The sequence below is a fragment of the Anolis sagrei genome, chromosome 3, assembly GCF_037176765.1.
Source record: "Anolis sagrei isolate rAnoSag1 chromosome 3, rAnoSag1.mat, whole genome shotgun sequence".
NCBI lineage: Eukaryota > Metazoa > Chordata > Lepidosauria > Squamata > Dactyloidae > Anolis > Anolis sagrei.
The window spans coordinates 153091677-153111819 of NC_090023.1; the positions used below are offsets into that span (position 1 = coordinate 153091677).

General features: G+C 39.3%; 1 protein-coding gene across 9 annotated transcripts in view; it reads left to right on the forward strand.

Annotated features, from left to right (window-relative positions):
• ZMIZ1 (zinc finger MIZ-type containing 1) overlaps nucleotides 1–20143 on the forward strand; it is a 520385-nt gene that overhangs the window by 493185 nt on the left and 7057 nt on the right. For all 9 annotated transcript variants that reach the window (XM_060769065.2, XM_060769068.2, XM_060769069.2 and 6 more), the window contains 7 exons: nucleotides 200–410; nucleotides 3533–3638; nucleotides 4108–4268; nucleotides 7286–7353; nucleotides 8674–8742; nucleotides 9116–9363; nucleotides 15834–15997. In XM_060769065.2, the coding sequence (XP_060625048.2) occupies nucleotides 200–410; nucleotides 3533–3638; nucleotides 4108–4268; nucleotides 7286–7353; nucleotides 8674–8742; nucleotides 9116–9363; nucleotides 15834–15997 (1027 nt within the window). The remainder of the gene's footprint in view (nucleotides 1–199; nucleotides 411–3532; nucleotides 3639–4107; nucleotides 4269–7285; nucleotides 7354–8673; nucleotides 8743–9115; nucleotides 9364–15833; nucleotides 15998–20143) is intronic.

A 20143-nucleotide genomic window follows, 5' to 3' on the forward strand; every position in this document is an offset into this window, starting at 1 on the left:
CTTTAAACAATATATCATCCAGCCCTTCAAAAGTTTAAGGGATTGTGATCTGGCCCTCTGTTTGAGGACCCCTGGTTTAAGGGATTGGGAAAAACTTGGTATACAGAACATTGGCGGAAATAGCATATATCTGAGGTTGTGAAAAGCAAATAAACAAGCAGCTTCATGTGCCAACCCAAATATCTGCCTCACATGACAGGTCAGACTTGGAACTCCAATTCAAGTGCTATCACCATGAAGACAGACAGATGAACACCAACTGGCCAGCATCAGTCCAGGTCAGCGTCAACGCAACTCCACTTACCATCGAACGAGGCGACAACAAGACATCGCATAAACCCCTGCACCTAAAACACGTCTGTCAGCCAGGAAGAAACACAATTCAAATTACCGTCACAGCATGCTGTTGTGTAAGTATATTGGATCTGTGTGGTTGCTGATGCTATGGTTTGCCTCTAGAGGAAGAAATGTTTGTTTTCTTTAAAAAAAAATGGGGAAGTATTCTTCCAGGCATAACTCTCCAGGTCCATTCACTTTGTACATTTTCAGTTGTGCATGTAATACATAAAAACGTCTTGATTCTTTGCCACAATACTCCCAGCTAGTTTGCATGGAGACAGAAACAAACTAAGCATGCAAAAATCTAGGAAAATACTCCTCTAAATACCTATAAATAAGATGACCATACAACTCCTATGTGTTTTCCATAGATTATACAAATTTTGAGTAGGAACATAATAATAATAATAATAATAATAATAATAATAATAATAAGAAGAAGAAGAAGAAGAAGAAGAAGCTTTATTTACGTTATACCCCGCCACCATCTCCCCAAAGAGGACTCGGGGCGGCTTACATGAGACTTACATGAGGCCAAGCCCAAAGATCCAATACAACAAAATAAAATACAGAATACAGACAACAAAAAATTACATCAAAATAAAATATGTATAATAGCAAAATAAAATAAACAAAACACATTAACACAATATAAAATCGAACAGAATGGGCAGGCCAAATGGATGAGGTAAAATGATAAAACCCTAGATGAGGTAGGAAAGAAAGTATGTAATTGAGGGGAACCCAAAGAATAAACAGTGGGGTAGGCTTTCAGTTTAGGACGGGAGAAAGTGCAACATAGGTGCAACACTATAGATGGAGCAAGCAGAAATGGGATAAATGGTCACTCGAATACACATGTATTTGAAAGGAAAGTGTGTGTTTTCAGAGTTCATCATGCTGGACAGTTCACAGTTGCTACATTCTCCATATTGAAGTATGCACATGTTGATAAGCATCATATCATTCCTAATGGCTCAAATAAACTTAATCAGTTTTATTCAAAGAACAGCATTGCACAAGAATGCAAAACAAGTTTGTTTTGCCCACCTGCTCAATGTCCTGCCTTATAAAGCATCAATCACATTTTCAATTACACATCAAAGTTGCCTACATAAATTTCCTGGAAGAGGTTGACTAAGGGGAGTGATTAACAAATAATAAGGATGCAACATGCTATTGAAGCATGAACCCTGAACGCTGCTCCTTTTTGACCAGCACTTCCTTAAGGATATAGTGTGAAAGTCATCTACTAATTAACTACCTGAAAAGCCAGTTTTAGGGGAACTAGTCTAGTTTCACCACAGGTTTTGGCTAATATGCCTGTGATGAGTACATGCTTTTAATGCTTTCTGTCATCTTTAGCAATCAGTGTCAACTAGTGTTGATTAAACTGATAGTAAAGTCTTGTGTGCTTTCATCAGAGTCCAGCACCTAACATCCTGAAAGTCTTTCAAAAAGACTACGTACTTATGGTTTTACATTTGGCAGACCAAACTCTCTGGGAAGGGGTGGGGAGGGACAATTTCTCAACATAAGATTATAAGAAGGATCTCTGGTAATCTATATCAATAAAAATGTAATGTTCGTTTGTGGGATTAACATAACTCAAAAACCACTGGACGAATTGTTACCAAATTCAGACACAAGACACTTCTCAAGCCAACGAGTGACCATCACTCTGAAAAACACTGAAATACACAGCTGGAGGGACTTTAAAAGCAAAAAAAACCATTACAACACATGCGCATAACTACATATATATGCAAACACACATATATACATGTACACAGATATACACACACAAAACACATATACACAGGCTGGGCCATAGCAATGCACGGCAGGGGATGACTAGTGGGATAAAAATTCAAATTCACTCACAAAAATAAATGCAACTCAATGATGTAAATGATTGGAGATTTCCATTTAATTTGACCTGTAGCAGAAGTCATTTATGCTGTTGTTAAAATCTTTTATTATTGGTGATCTTTTGCCTCCTGAAGCCTAAAACATCTTAACCCAAGTTAAACTGTTCCCCTTTAAGAAGGAGGAATGGGCCAGAAGGTAGAAAGGGAGAAGAATGTATCAAAACATGTCTCACTGTGACTTGTGGCTTTGCCCACCAAAATACCCATGCCCCCTAAACCTAAAAAAAAAAGGTTGTCATTTTCTATGCCAATCCAAATAATAATTACTGTAATTATCCATTTTCCTCTGCCCATACAGTCCCCGGAGACCCAATCCATTAATTTCCTTTTTTTGCAATACCTCATAGGCGGTGATATGAGCAGCAATCATTGAACTAGTGGGAGATTTCCCATCCTCCATTTTCAGATTTCCCTGGATTACTGGCATGATGGATTTATTTATTTAGAACATTTATACTCTGTCCATTCTCGACCTCCGAGGAGGGACTCAGGATGGCTACCAACAGACAACAATTCCATGCCAACACAATATAAACACATAATAAAACACAATCAAATACCTAAAAATAAATATAAATTAAAACAATTCACCAGGTTAAAAACATCATCCAAATCAGTCCAAATTGCGGTCAAATAAAATCTCATCTTCACCAGTAAAATCAGTCTAATGAGTCTAATGGATTCCAGACTGTACTGGCTTGTGAGGAATATATTATGCCTATCTGCTTTGTAAAAGTAACGGGGCGGAAGGAGGCAAACTGGAGCAACATAGAAACTCTTTCACAGTTTATATTTTATAAAATCTGGAAAATAATTTGGGAATTTTCATCTTAGAGTTGGGCTTTTTCAAGCTCCTTAAATGTGTTTGCAAGTGTTGCTCAGCACCGGTGCCATCTGTGCCAGGTGATGTGAGGGGGCATGGCTAAGCACACCCATGAACTATCTACCACTGGGAACAAATATTAGCCCTTCAATGGAAGAAAAACGGAGAAGAAGGGCATCACAATGAGCTCGTAGGTTCCAAGTACTGTTGGATGCACCCACCTCATCCTTCCTACACAGTGGAGCCAAAGGATTAAAACATACTCAAGCAATGGCTTGGTCACTCTCTTTCCCTCTCTTCCCTTGGAAGAGCCTTGACCCAAGAGGCTTAGGATCCAATTTAATATCCAGACAGGTCAAATACGGCTGAATGTGATCTGATGACTGAACATATGGATACATTTTGAATGTTTATTTTGTTTTGTTTTGTTTTTCCCCAGTCGCATTTGTTTGTGCTGCAGTTAGTACATCGGCCATCCGTGCGTTCAGTACTTCAGGGCTTACTAAAGAAACGTCTCCTTCCAGCTGAACACTGTATCACTAAAAGTGAGTAGACCAAAATCATTTATCTCATTTTGTGGACTCGTGTAACTGTCTTAATCAGAGCTTTTCAAACATTACATGTTGGTGACACACCATTTTTATACATGTATCATTTCACGATACAGTGATTTAATTTTACTGGTAGACCCAAACAGCTCCTTATAAGAAATATGAACACATACATAAATTATAATAACAAAATATATGGGGACACAGCATACCTCATGAAAATCTATGGTTTAGTGCTTATATCACATAGACCCAAAGGCTTATTATGTTTGTGCAACACACCTACACATTACAGCTGATACATCAACGTGTCTTGACACACAACTTGGAAAGCTCTGGTCTAAATAAACTGTTTGAACCCTCCACTGAGAATTCTGTACCAAGAACAAAATGCACAGCAATGTTGAGTTCTTGCTCTGATTGTATCTTATAACCACACTCTTGTTTGACCTTTCTTAAACAGTCAAAAGGAATTTTAGTAGTGTGGCAGCCTCCTCTGGCAACGCAACTCTCAATGGTGAGGATGGAGTGGAGCAGACAGCTATCAAAGTGTCTCTGAAGTGTCCAATCACATTCCGCCGGATCCAGCTTCCAGCAAGAGGCCATGACTGCAAACATGTACAGGTGGGTTGGCAGCCCATTGAGAGAGAACTTGAAACTTGGCAGCTATGCAGCACCCTCTGCCAAATTCATGAAAACCTCCCAACTTCCACTCTGTTTTTGCAGTCCCAGGCAAATGCAAACCTTGATGGATTAACATTTATGAATGGTGTCCAGGCTGTGTTTTCCTTGGCCAGCTACATGTTCAATACAGTTCTCAGTTTAACACTGTCAGCTCCACAGTAGAAGACAAGTGTCCTTTGCCCCACCCTGGTCTTTCCATAGATATATAAACCCATTTTCCTAGTTCCAACAGACCTCATTACCTCTGAGGATGCTTGCCATAGATGCAGGTGAAACGTCAGGAGAAAATACCTCTAGAACATGGTCATATAGCCCGAAAAAACCCACAACATCCCAGTGATTCTGGCCATGAAAGCCTTCGACAATATGAGTTTTAATTTGAATATTTTTCATGTCAGGAGCGATTTAAGAAACTGCAAGTTGCTTCTGGTGTGAGAGAATTGGTCATCTGCAAGGACATTGCCCAGGGGATGCCTGGATGTTTTACTATCCTGTAGGAGGTTTCTCTCATATTCCCACATGGGAAGCTGGAGCTGACAGACAGGAGCTCACCCCGCTCCCCGGAATCAAACTGCCAATCTTTCAGTCAGCAGTCCTGCCAGCACAAGGGTTTAATCCATTGTGCCACTGGGGGATTCTTTAATTCTAATGAGATATCTGTACAGTTTATCAGTTCCCAAAAAATCCTGAAAAATGAGGTAGGAGAACAGAAATTTCCTTTTCCTGCTATGAGTGGGAAACTAGTAAAAAAATTCTGCAATGATCAATTAGAATGACAGATATCGGTGTAACTTGCCTATTTTAATCAAGATAGAAGTTTACTGATGATAGACTTGTGGTCCCTCAGCTTACATAGTAGTAGTAGTAATAATAATAATAATAATAATAATAATAATAATAATAATAAAATAATAATCAACTTTATTTATACCCCGCCACCATCTCCTCAAAGGGGACTCGGGGCGGCTTACATGAGGCCAAGCCCAGAAATGCATTACAATACAGTGACAAAAAACATAAGGCAATATCATAATAAAATAGAATAAGACAAGCATAAAATATAACAAACAATACAAAATAATACAATAAAAAATCAAACACAATCACAATGTGTAAAATACAATGATAAAATACCTACAATCTCCCAAAGCCCTGAGATTGCAGAAATAACAGCAAGTACAAGGAGCTCTCCTAGCTGTTCCTTTAAAGCCCTGCTTAAAATGGCAGCTGGCGTACTCTTGACTAGCTTGTAACTCAAAGCTTTGCTCACATGTCAAAGCAAAAAATTACTGTACTTAATTTTTAGAGTCAGGAGAGAATGCCTCTAGAACATGGCCATATAGCCCGAAAAAACCTAAAACAACCCAGCGATTCCAGCCATGAAATCCTTCGACAATACAAATCCATACTTTGTTTTTTAAAAAAACAAATTATTATTATTATTATTATTATTATTATTATTATATAACTTTATTTTTATACCCCTCATACATCTCCCCAAAGGGACTATATTACAAGCTTGAATTTCTCCACTGATTTCACTGAACAGCTCTCAGTCGTGTCCCTGGAGATATTAAAGTCAGCTTCCTAGTGAGAACAAGGAATCCAGGCGATGAGATAGTTCAGTCCATCCCCTATAATTGTCATTGATGTTGTTTGCTTGTTAGTACAATTAGTATAAATTCAGATTCAGTATAGCAGGATAAAATGGACAGCAACATCAGTAAAAGTCAATTAATTACGTAGAAGAGCTAGCCCAACTCACTTAAGGTGAAAACCAACTAATAATTATTGCCAAGAGAGACTGATAATAATATTATTCTAAATGAAATTCTTAATCTCAATTACAATAGACTTCCTAGAACAATGGGATTTAGGGAACTGCTGACTTGTCATTCAGGAATTGATTTAATTGCTGTATTGTAATTGCAGTCTAATTGCAGCTTGCAATTAGATTACACAATCGTGTTAACCTGATGCTCACTAGCTTGGAAGAATAGAGCCAACAGGATAGTAGGTTGTGCTCTAAATGAGACTTTCTTAGTAGTTTACAAACAGGCCACTGCCAGATAAATCCTCCTCACCAGTATGTAGCTCCACTCTGTTCCCCTTGTCTGTTCAATTATATTTTCTTCCTAGTTTCTCCATTTCCCATGTTACTATTCAGAGACATTTTCCTGCTTTTTTGTACTTCTTCATTTGTAAAAGTTACTCCAAGACTGATAATACGTTTTTTATGCATGTATGGTGTGAGTTTCGGCTACAAAAGTATGAAAACAGTAAGACTCAACTCACTATTAGAAAAAGAATTGTCAATATGTGCAGTATTAGAAAGATGTGCCTATAGATATTAATAGAAGCCCTTGAAAAGTTACTCCATTAGTACAAAGTTCTTGTGTCGTTAGAGGTCGTGTCCCACTCATAGACTCATAGAATTGAAAGAGACCACATGGACCATCTAGTCCAGCCTCCCGCCATGCAAGAAGAGCACAATCAAAACACCCCGCAACAAATGGCCATCTAGCCTTTTGCATAAAAGCATCCAAAGGAGCTCTACAGCCTCTTCTACATTGCTATATAATCCAGATAATCAAACCTAATAATCCCACATTATCTGCTTTAAACTGCATTATATTAGCCTACACTGCCATATAATACAATTCAAAGCAGATAATCTGGATTTTCATGGCAGTGTAGAAGGAGCCTATCATGCTCTGAGGCTGGATCTACACTACCCTTTATCCCAGGATCTGATCCCTGATTATCTTTGAACTGGATTATATGAGTCTACACGGCCAGATAATCTGGGATAAATTGATAATCTGCGATCAGATCCTAGAATATAGGGCAGTGTGGAAGGAGCCCAAAGGATGCTTTCCACCAGCCACTTATTTGAATTTACTTTATTTTGGTTGGATAATTGTTTAACTGATGCAGCTTGTTTTTCTGTTCTACAGTGTTTTGATCTGGAATCCTACTTGCAGCTGAACTGTGAACGTGGGACGTGGAGGTGTCCTGTATGCAAGTGAGTGAACATTCAGTATAAGATACAATGCATTTTTTTTAAATGTAAGATTCCAAAAATGAATAGTAAGAGGTAATCAGATAAGATGCATGAACATGTAGCAAGGAGAAAATGCTTTAGAAGTTCAGTTTTCACCAGTGCTGTAAGAGACAAGCCATAATAGATACAGAGCAACACATCCGAAATAGATAAGAGCCTTTTCTGACTAGTCCAGTTCCCTGCAAAATGATATTGATGAAAACTATGTCATTGTATCCAAAATAAAAGAGAAGCACTACACAAATTCTGCCTTTGCAATAGTGAGCAGACGCATCATTGGTGGCACATCAAGATATAACATTATGTTTCACTTTGCGGTATTTTTCAAGCTGGAATTGAATGCTCGCTGTTTCATTGGGGCGATCTATCATGGCGAACAGTTACCCACCATAAATGCTCATCCCAGAAGTGCACACTTGTATAACAGTGATAAAATTATTCATAACACATTGTCATCCATTTCCCTCATTATATGAAATGCATATGGGGAAACCTGTAGTTCACCTCATTCCTTGATCGCTATCATTAGCTAAATAAAAATTGCATACTGCCCATACTTTTTTTTTCAACAATTCTTGCTTCATCAGTAACATCTTTAACCACCAAGAGGTCTCTCACTCTGGGCCACATAACATAGCTATATAACCCAGAATATCAAGGCAGATAATCCACAATATCTGCATTGAACTGGATTATCTGAGTCCACACTGCCATATAACCTAGGTCAAAGCAGATAATGTGGGATTTTTTACAGTTGTCTGGAAGGGGGTTATGTTTGCCTGTTGCCTTGTATACCTGAAATCCCATTCCAAAACATTTACATTCTCTCTTCTTTTCTAAACCTCAGATTGACTTGTTTGCCATGGAGCATTTAGCTTAGTGTATTGTTGAAGGCTTTCATGGCCGGAATCACTAGGTTGTTGTAGGTTTTTTCGGGCTATATGGCCATGTTCTAGAGGCATTCTTTCCTGACGTTTCGCCTGCATCTATGGCAAGCATCCTCAAAGGTAGTGAGGTGAGGAGAGACTGCCTCTAGAATATGGCCATATAGCCCAAAAAAACCTACAACAACCATTTAGCTTAGGTTGGTGTTCCTCCAAAGTTGTCATATATGCTTTGTTACTATATTAATATCTTTAATATTATCCATCTCTTACTGAAAAACATCAAGGTACTTGCAAGTGTTTCTGTTCCACCTCCAAATTTTACAAATGTCGCTTTGTTAAGCACCATGCACATACGTGTCAATAAATTAAATAAATGTACTCCTTTCTGTTCTAGTAAAACAGCTTTGTTGGAAGGCCTGGAAGTTGACCAGTATATGTGGGGCATTCTGAATGCTATACAGAAGTAAGTACACCTTTACAGTTCTAAAATAAGCACACTTCTCTTGCGTCTAACATCCCTGAAATTCTAATTTGGAGGTTTTTTCCTGGACATGATTAGTGTTGGGGTGCCTTAAGCTGCAAGACTTGTTGATAGCAAATTGCTGAGAAAGAGACTTCATGTGTACAGCATGTCTAGAATAAGTTGTGGAACATCTGATGATGAAAGTACACTTCATTGTGAAGTCATTAGAAATGTCCTGTCAACAGGCCAATGAGGGGACAAGTGTGCTTTGAAAGATAATGTGTATGCAGACCTAGTTTAAGACTAATAGTCTCTCATAACACTGTGCTACATCAGTGACAAGCATTGCCACATAACATCTTGTGTTTTGTAGCTCTGAGTTTGAGGAAGTCACAATTGACCCAACTTGCAGCTGGAGGCCTGTTCCAATCAAGTCAGACATTCACATCAAAGATGATCCAGATGGCATTCCTTCAAAGAGGTTTAAAACCATGAGTCCTAGCCAGATGATCATGCCGAACGTGATGGAGATGATTGCAGCTTTGGGTCCAGGCCCATCACCATATCCATCAATCCCACCTCCACCTGGCGGCACCAATTCCAATGAATACAGCAACCAAGGTGAGCTCTAATCTTATTTTGGTGCATATGCATGTGCCAACTGTTAAGTAGCATATCCCCAAAGGAGTCATAAACATTCCTTCCTTTACAGAAAGTTGAATGGAAACAGGTTGGTAGAATATCCTCAATGATGGCTGAGGACACATACCCTTTCAGTTTTTAATGGTTTTGCCTAATAGTGTGTATTATATGCATGTCCTTTGTACATAATCTTCTTGATTCCTGTTTGTACCTGGAACCCTTTCACATGACACAATGATAGCACCATGGCTCCACTTGAACCATCCCATGTGCAACCTCTGGGATTCAGAAGTTTCCCAGAAGAGAAAGAAGAATATCTTCTGGAGGGGGTTTCTCCTCATGTCCTGAGTTGCCCTCCAAAAACAGCCTTTAGACCAGTGGTTCTCAACCTGGGGTCCCCAGATGTTTTTGGCCTTCAACTCCCAGAAATCCTAACAGCTGGTAAACTGGCTGGGATTTCTGGGAGTTGTAGGCCAAAAACATTTGGGGACCCCAGGTTGAGAACCACTGCTTTAGACAATGTTGAAAGTAAAAGAAAAATGCTTTACTTCTGCAAACACAAAGGATAAGCAAATGCAATTGAAAAGTGCCAAAGAAAACAAGGAACTCTTAATCCAGACACAAATTAAAGTCTCTTACAAAGTCCCAAAAGAAACACCAGTCTTCCATCAGACAGCAGGCAATGAACTATGTCCTTAGCAGCAGACACAAAGCAGATTCCATTGGAGTGAAAACATCAGTATCAGGGTTGTTGTTACTAGAGAAAGCTGACTGCTCCTGCCTCTGATTTATAGCCCTGAATTCCCCACGCAGGAGGTGCTAGGGCGTCTCCCAATTAGCTCAGCGTTTTTAGCTGCTATCTTAGTTGAACGCCATCTGTCTCTTTTCGTCTCTCTAGGAATGTGGACACTTTCAAACTTCCATCGTCTGATTCTTCTTCTCCCTCCAATTCCTGAGCACTTCCCTGCTCCCCTTCCTCTTCCGAAGATGAGGAATCCCTAACACCTCTCCTTTTTTCTGACAGGGAGCTAAAAGACAGACCTCTTGCCATCCTCACCAGAGGCAACTGCCCCTAGAGATAATAGTCTTTTTCCTGCCTCTACTCTGTTAGGACACATTATTCTCTTCATCACTCTTCCAGAGCTTCAGATCTTTCTTGTTTTCATTTCCCTAGTTTTCTTTCTCTTAAAAATAACTCTTCTCTCTGTATCAAATCTGCTGATTTTTCTCATTACTCTCTCTTCTCTGTGGGAGTTCAAGAGGAGTTTCAGCTGACGGGCCAGTCATGAAACCAGCAAACTTGTATGGACAGAGAAGAGGAAAAGGGAGGGGGGGAAAGAGGCTCATTCACATGGGAGTGAGTCTATGATCCCCTATGACATTGCCCCTTTCAGCACCCTGTCTCAGTTTATCATACTGCCCTTTGCATGCTGATCACAGCTTTCGTCAAACTGCTTGCCGGCCTTTTGGACAAGTTGGGCCTGGCTTCTTGTTTAAAGCTGTTCAGTGGTCACTGTGAAAAAGCAGAAAGCAACCTTTTTACACAGTGACTTGAATATTAACTTTCAAATGTCGGCATTGTTTGATTCCATTTATAAAGATCATGGCACTTCCTGAAACATGTAACTACAGCTCTCAGAACTGGTTTTTCTAAAGGTGTGGGTAGGGGTGGCCTTCTAAGCTCTGCCAGGCATCCTGCTTGCTCTTGGGTCTGTTCCCTAGAAGTTAATTGTGTTCAAAAGGCTATGCCCCTAAGAAAGTGTGCAGAGAAAGGCAGGCTTAGCTGTTTTGCAGATTAGCAAAGTGAGAATTAGTGAAGCTCTGCTGTATTTACATGACAGATCAAAGCCTCGGCTTCCTCAAGAAATACTCTTACACAGCTAATGATTTCTGTTCCCCCGAGATTAAACTTCTCCACAAAACGAGCTTGTGCTGGAAAGCAAATGATGCAGATGCTTCAAGTCCCATCAAACTCTCTGTTTGGCTTGCATGTTGTAAAGCTGCTGCTCTTCAGCTGACAAAACTGTATCCCCTCCAGGCAAGCTGCAAAGCTGCCCTATTATTTCAGAGCTCAACATGATCCTGTTCAGTGGCTTATGTGAAATAACTTAGTGGTGTTAGTTCTGTTCCTAGTTCGTATCATTTAAACCACAAGGGCTGGTGTTGCAGTTAAAGGGATTTAACTGAGATGCTCAAGAGATAATGGAAATAAAGGAAGACACAATAGCAACTCTTTACTCTAGGGCTGGAGGTAGTTAACCAGGCCAGCAGGATTAAAAGGGACATCTAGTCACGGCTCTGTTTATTCTGATCCTCCTGTAGATTTATGGAAAATCCATTGGACATTATATAGAGAACTAAAATAGGCACTTTGAGAAGCCAGGGTGAAGTATCTTGAAAATGACTGAGTTGGATGGAATCTACTTTCAACCTGCCCAAAGGGAGGCCCTGGTGGCGTAGTGCCGGCAGGACGGAAGACCAACAGGTCGCAGGTTCGAATCGGGGGAGAGGAGGATGAGCTCCCTCTATCAGCTCCAGCTCCTCATGCGGGGACATGAGAGAAGCCTCCCACAAGGATGATAAAAACATCAAATCATCCGGGCGTCCCCTGGGCAACGTCCTTGCAGACTGACAATTCTCTCACACCAGAAGCGACTTCTGGCACAAAAAAAAAAACTGCCAAAAGACCGGAATTTTGCTAAAAGTGCATCAATGTGTCAGAAAATTAGAAAATAGGAATGCAAGCAAAGGGAAACCTAAAGCAGCATTGATTGGTGGCCTTCCAAGCAGTTGTTTATATTCTAAATTACTTCATGGTGTTTTTAAAAGGCCTTTCTAGGCTGAAAACAAAATAAAAACTGATATAGAGGATAGATCAGAAGTTCCCAAATTTATTTGGCTTAAGTAAAGGTTTTCCCTGACATTAAGTCCAGTCGTGTCCAACTCTGGAGACTGGTGCTCATCTCCATTTCTATGCTGAAGAGCCAGCGCTGTCCGTAGACACCTCCAAGGTCGTGTGGCTGGCATGACTGCATGGAGCGCCATTACCTTCCCACCTTCTATTGATATACTCACATTTGCATGTTTTCGAACTGCTAGGTTGGCAGAAGCTGAGGCTAACAGCAGGAGGTCATGCTGATCCCCGGATTCAAACCTGTGACCTTTTGATCAGCAAGCTCAGTGCTTTAACCCACTGTGCCACCAAGGGCTCCCACCCCTTTTTTAAAAAAGAAACTCAGCCCCCCCTTCCCCAGAAACCTACCTACCTTTAAGCGAACAAACAGAAAGGTGCATTGACAAATTTGCATTCTTTTATGTATCTATATTTCTACCTACATCCTACAACATGATAAAGAAAGACATTATTGTAAATAAGACACCTTAAAGCTTGAAATTACAAAGGTATTTCTTACAATCAACCAGAGTAGCATTATAAACAGAAAATTACGATATTAAAGATTAATATTAAAATAAAAAGTATGAATAGCATTAAAATTAATCCTAAATGGGAAGGACAAACCTTGTGTGCTGCTATCAATTTATTCATGTTCAGCTCTATTTTTGTCAGAAGCTTGAATTAAAAAAAATAAATATTCATTGTAGTTGCACTATTGCTTGTCACATAATTCAGAAACAATCCAACTTAGATTTCATACATGTCACCTGGTTGTAGTATTGTAAACTAATCATTGCACGCATATAGTCCTGCAGATTCATGCTAGACTCCCTAACAATATGTGACACACTAGCCCACCGACTCTTGCTTGTGAAGTCCTTTTGGCGGACATGTCCACAATATAGCAATATTGTCCACTTTGGAAAGCTCTGGAATAGATGGCCACATTCTCTTCTTGTGAAAAAACAAACATTGTTTACTGTTGTAAACACAAATTCTAAATGTATTTAAGTATGTAAACAGCAGTTTAATGTGACTAAACCATCAAAACGACATGAATCACTTAACAGTAGCAGCTGGCAAAGTTAAAGTGTAGATGCTGTTATAAATTCTCCCTCCTGTGGGAGGTTTCTAGTCCAGTCAAAGCTTTGTCATTTTCTTCTTGGCAAATAGTAAATATTCAACTCAAATGTTCTTGAAGAAGCAAAACAAAGATGACAAGGGTCCCCGTGTTGTTTTAACCTCGTTTCGAGATGCTTTTCCCTTATCAGATTTCTGTGCTGTCTTCTATGCTATTAGACACATTCTCTTCTCACCACACACTTTGCTGTTTCTATGAGATAGCAATGTCCACTGTGCTTAGACCTGCAGTATCTACCTTAGTTGGAAACAAAGAGATCATATTCACCTGCTTCCTTGTATGCCCTTCTCAGCAAGAAAGTGATTGACTCCACTTGCCATTGCATACACTTGTTTCATTGAGGGAGACTAGGAGAGACGCTGTGCCCACTTGCTGTTAAATTACATGCCTGGAAGAGAAATACTTGCTATTGGAGGAGGAAGACTGGCCATTGTGACCTCAAGCTGATATGACTTGCCTGAAGCCAAGAGACTGGTCATTGTACCCTTGGTGCTACAGGGATGTCATGGTGATGGAGCTTTTGAGAAGATAGGTTTCTGGTTGAAACTGTGTCTTTCTACAGTTGCTGTCTCACATAAACGAGAAAAGCAGACTGGCCTGTGCTTACTATCACTTCTACAAGTCACTGGAAACCTTTTCTTCTTCTCCCATCCTTACAATTGCAAGGATCTTTCCCTCCCATCCATTTCAGATGCAATATTTTAAGTTGTTTTAAACTATTGTTTTTATATGCTATAGTTTTTACTTTATTGTATTGTACTGTGTATTTATTTTATGCTTTGTCTCAGACACTTTGTGCCATATGTAAGCCTCCCCAAGTCCCTTCAGGGAGATTAAGGCGGAGTACAAAAATAAAGTTGCTATTGTTGTTATTATTATTTTCGTCAGGCAATAAGAAAGCCATAACCCAGTGTCTAGTATTACAATTTAGGACACTAGGCAAGTAAGTCTGCAGCCTGCCAGTGAGAGCTTTTCTCTTCTGTGGCTGCCTGCCAACTATCTGTCACATCTTTAATCAATGTGAAGCTCTCAAGAGATACCAGTCATCATTTCAAGATGATAAAGTATCAGGAAGTGAACTTCAGAAAGAGTGTCATTCCCACAAGCAACAAAAAAACTAAATATATTGAAAATGATGATTTAGAATGAAATCTTAATGCCAAGCTAAGATTTATTTCCTGTAGACGCCTACTTGGTACTAAACTAGCATTTAAACAGACAACTACTGTGGAGTATTTTTGGAGAATCTAAAAATCAATTTGCTGTGACCATTGTACACTTTTAGCAGCACAGCCAAATATTGAAGGAACAGAGGATAGAACTATAGTAATTTGTACTTATATGATAAATGCTTTCAATCAACAACTCATTCAGCACTTCTAGTGCAGAGGAGTGAGATGAAAGCATCAAACTAACATTGGAGGTGGTAAGGAGAAATATAGTTATTATGTAAGTAAACGTATATCATTTGCCACATATCTCTTCTGGTACATGAGAGCAAATGCTTGTATAATGAAAAGGTTGTCTAAACTACACTGAGCTGCTTTCTCCCTGCAGAAAAGTTGAACACTGAATCTTAGAGCCACGTTTAGCCACATCTAAGTGCCACGTTTAGAATGCTTCATGTACATAATGACATACCTTAGAAACAGAATCCATGCCTAAACATGAAATTCATTTATGGTTGTTTTATACATAGCCTGAAGGCAATATTATACACACTATATTCAATACCTTTATCCATGAAATGAAGTTTTATATACCGAACCATCAGAAAGCATAGCTACTTTGAAACATTTTAGATTTCCAGGTAAGGGATCCTCAAGTTGAAATTGATTTTGGTGTAGTGATTTTATTCCCACTGTACTCATGAGTTTAAGAATGCCATTATTATTTTTTGTGTGTGGAAAATAGTTTTAAGTGTTAATAATTAAATTGGTTTGCATATATGAAGTTGGATTGTTCTCAGGGTGCATCTAATATCAGAGCTTCATTTTGTTTGGATTCTCAATACCCTCTAAACATGTTCATACTTCATGCTTTTTTTTTGTTGTTCACTGAGCAAATCTGTGATACTGGGATATACTGGTAGTGAAAACGAGTTTAAAGAAGAGATCTCATGGTCTGGTTCTTAAAAGAGATGCATTCATGTTTAGTCTTCCAAACAGCCAAATGAACTTTACTACGGGGTAGTTATGGAGCACAGTGGCCTATGCCAAATGTTGCTGACACTTTTCTTGTTCATCCTAATGGATGGTCTGGGATCATCCCTAAAAGATGTACAAATACACACATATGCTTCAAGAAAATGTAATGGCAGTAGTAAGAGTTCCAATGTAATGTTTTATGCTTGGTAACTATATGAATTTTATGCACCTTTTAGAGTAACTCTTATGTTTCCTTTACTATTAGGTAACAATTATCAAGGTCACAGCAATTTCGATTTCCCCCATGGGAATCCTGGTGGAACATCTATGAATGACTTCATGCATGCGCCGCAGCTCTCACACCCTCCAGACATGCCAGGTGGCATGGCAGCCCTTGACAAGCCCCTAAGTCACCCCATGCAAGACCCTGTAAGTCATTTATTTATTTACTTACCATATTTATAGATCTGGTCAACAACCTTTGCTTTCTAGGCAACTGGAAGATCTGTTGGTACAGTACAGCACAGTATTTAAAATTGCACCAAGTCCAGTGAATTGCACACTTTAAAAAGTAATAAGCCAATGTGGATTATTTAAAAGATCTGATTGAATATAACGCTCTTCAGTGGATGTTGAGAAGATGATGATGAGAACATTGGGTGAATTTCTCTCCAGGAGTAATTCTGCAGCAGAGAGCCACCACTGGCACAACCTTTTTTAAGCAGCAACTGAAAAGGATCTTAAGATCCAGATTGCAATGCACAAAGTGAATGGTCTTTCCAGTAGTCTGGTTCCAGACAGTTAATGGGTTTGAAAGTTAAAGTTAGGCCTGGATACAAACTAGAAACCAGTTGTCACTAGCCTTGAAATGGCTACTCCCCCCTGTGGCACCAATGGCTGCTCTGGCCAGAACGAAGACAGAGGGGAGCAGAAGACATTTCCATCTTGTCTTTACTAATAATATAATATAGTATATTGTATATACATATAATATTTATAATATTATAATACAATATACTAGTAATAATAATACAATATTATAATTATTGTAATAATATTACAATATAATGGTATAGTACAATATAGTAATCTATAATACTGATATTGTACTATGCTAATAATAAAATATATTGTATGAATATATATATTGTAAGCCGCTCTGAGTCCCCTTCGGGGTGAAAAGGGCGGCATATAAATGCTGTAAATAAATAAATAAATAATACTACCATTGAGTAATTTTCCAGGCCTATTTGCAGTAGTTTCCAGACTGTTTTTAATCCATGTACAACGCAATTAAACTGTGTAAACAGATTACTTCTTCAGAATAGTATCTTTTAAAATTCACAATCTAGCAGTAGTCCTTACACAAGCTATAATAATTAAATGCAAATGCATTATGGTATCAAGAATAACAATGTAATTCAGTAGTAGAAATGGTTCACAAACATATTTTGATGTTCTTTCCTTTGGCAGTTCAATTACATATGTCAACATCAAGTGTCAAAGGCATTATAGTAGTCTCAGGATTGCTCGTAAGAGTAGCTTACTCTTTAGGTTGTCTTTTCCATATGGAGCAAAGTTCCCTAAGAAGGAACAACAGTAGTACCTTGAGTTTGCTGGTTCGGGCCCCTTTAGTGGAAGGCCTTCCCTCTTTTCTCCTTTTTTTTTAAAAAAATGCAGCATTGTAGAAGTGAGAAATCTATGTCCATTCAGCTGGTGTTGGATCACAATTACCATGATCCCCGAGCCTCACTGCCTGGAGCTGGAGGGATTTGAAACCTAACAGTATATCAAAGGCCAGTGTTTTGCCGTGCTGTTTTTGGAGAGCAGGTCTGCTGCAGAGGAAGGTTCAAGACACTTGCATTTGCTATCTTCATTTCCACAAAATTTATCTGCTCCTGGAATTGAAGGTATCAGGTACAATAGCCTGGAACTTCATTAAGCTCACTCTCTCCAAATTTTATTTGGTGATAGCCACTGTTGCTTAGTAGCAGGTTGGAGGGGGAGTCTATGGAGACAGGCATGAGGAAAAAGAGTTCCTTTCCTCCTTCAAAAGAATTTACAGATGTTTTGAGCACACTGTAATCTGTTCCTTCCCTCCCTGCCACCTGGCAGGGGGGCAAAGTAGACCACAGGAAACCAAGGAAAGAGAAAGTGACCCATTGATTTTGTTTGCCTCATTCATCAGCTGGAGAGAGAAATAAATAGCCCCCTTTTCCTTTATCTCTCTGGAAACAGAAAACATTGGTTATTCCTCTGCTTTTGAAAACATGTTCTTTATTTTTTAGCTCCCAGGTTACCAACATCTAATTTACCCCTTACAAGGCAAGCTTGGATAGCTCCTTCCCTGTTGTCCTTCCACTGGCAGGAAAATACTTTTTTATTTACACATGTTCTGGCAACTGAAAAAGAGGCATTTTATTGGGCCAGAGATACTCCAGTTGTGAGCCATTTTCATTTCAATACTAGCAGAAAAGTAGCAAGTCAAGTCAAGACATTTAAGTAAGTGGGATCGGCAGTCACATATGAGTAAAAGAGGATACTGGATTCTCCAGTTTCCACTCCTATCTAGGAAAGAAGGGGTAGTTGTGAGACAGGAATTTGCTAGCGACTGATTTTGGCCCAATGACAGCTTATCCTTTTTGTATAATCATCTTACATTCATGGCATCTTTGTTGGAGAAAATGCAGAAACAAACCTTACACAGCCATGCCGATGACTTATATGGCCAAATAATATTTCACTAAACCCAAGGTAAAATCCATGTTTACACAGCTAGTATTACTGGCAGAATGCACATTCATGAGGAGGGAAAAAGAAAACATCAAACATGACTTTCCCTTCTTTCGCCATGATAACAATAGCAGAAGAAAGGAGATCATCAGGGAGCACCTCTTCTTTGCCAACATCCTCACCTTTTGACTTCTCAAGGTTTGGAGGTTACATAAAGGGAGATCCGCTTTTCCTCTTCTTTTATGCTAAGAAGCAGGGGAAAGGACAGAAAAGACATGGAGGGATGGGGTAGAGAGAAAGAAGAACCCAAGGAGCATTTGTTTTTCTTTTTAAAGGTCACCACTCTGACCCTTAAAAAGGAAGGGGAAGAAAAAAAAAAAGAAATGTGGCAGAAGCACAAAGACTGATTTTAGCATGAACCCATTCCCACAACTGTATAAATATGCATTATACCTGAATAATACCATTTGGTACTGCATCCAGATAAGTGGGTTTATAGCCATGAAAGCTTGTGCTAAAAAAACAGTTTTAAAGATGCTACTACCTCTTTTTTCCTTCCTCTTTCTTCCTCCCTTTTATGCTGCAAGATACTGATATGATTATATCTTTAAGAACTACCGCTCTGACACTTGTGCACTCGCAAAGAGAAGACTCTTAAGAAGGGGATATCAATGCGAAAAAGCTGCCAGGGAGAGAAAAGCTACTCCCCACTCCTCAAACATTGCTTGTCCTCTCTGCTGGAAGCAGGCTTTTCGAATCCCTCTAACATTTGCATTGGCTAAGCAAGGACATTGTGTTTGTTTGTGCTACTATGGGGCCTTCCAGACAGTATATCCCAGGATCTGATCCCAGGTTTTCATCTTATCCAAGATTATCTGGCAATCCAGTTTAAAGAAAAAAACCTGGGATCAGATCCCAGAATATAGAGCTTGTCCGCAAAGGCCGTATGTCTGTAAGTGAATGGGATTTGATCATTCATGCGGATGAGGAGACATGTCAGGTAGCAAGGATCTGTTGTACAATCCTGCTTGTTGCTCCTACTCTGCGTTGTGCATGCCTCTTTGGATTAGGTGAATGAGGCAACTGGTCTATTTAGTACCTGGTCAAGGAATGCATTCAGAGTACATTGGGTAACAGTGAAAACATTTTTTAAACCTGCTGGAATGTGTATATTCACTTGTAAGTGTATTTAAAAGTTAGCAAATCTGCTGCACTCTAGGGATTTTCTATGATTTCTGTTTATTTGCATGGCGCTGCTATGCTCAAGCATGAATTTTGCTGTTTTATATCAGTGGGATTTGTTGTTTTCCATGTTCACATCAAGGAATCCAATTCAACATGCATGTTGGATGGTCCTCCTTCCCAATTTTATCCATATAATAATCCTGTGAGGGAGGATAGCCTAGGAGAGAGGCTGAGGGTCACCATAACATTTTATGGCATTAGTCAGAATTTGAATCCAGGCGTCTCCAGTCCTAGTTCAATGCTCTACCTATTATACAACACCAACTATTTTAGAGGACATAACTTTAAGCATATTCATGCACAGCATTGTCTCCCTGTTGCCCAAATACATCTGAAAGGCCTGTTCTGTTGTACTTCACTACAGTGGGACATGAAGTCTGCAAATGCTTGTGTATATTTCACTCCAGGAGCACTATCTGGACTGGTTTTAAAGTGAGAAATAGAAGGACATGAAGTTAACAGTTAACATTTTTCTAAAGCCGGTAATGAACTGAAAATTATTCTATGCTAAGGGTGCCCTTCCCCCATAGAAGATGCACTGAGCTACAACAGAACTGAATTGGAAGGAAATTGTGCACAAAGGAAGTGTGTAGAAAG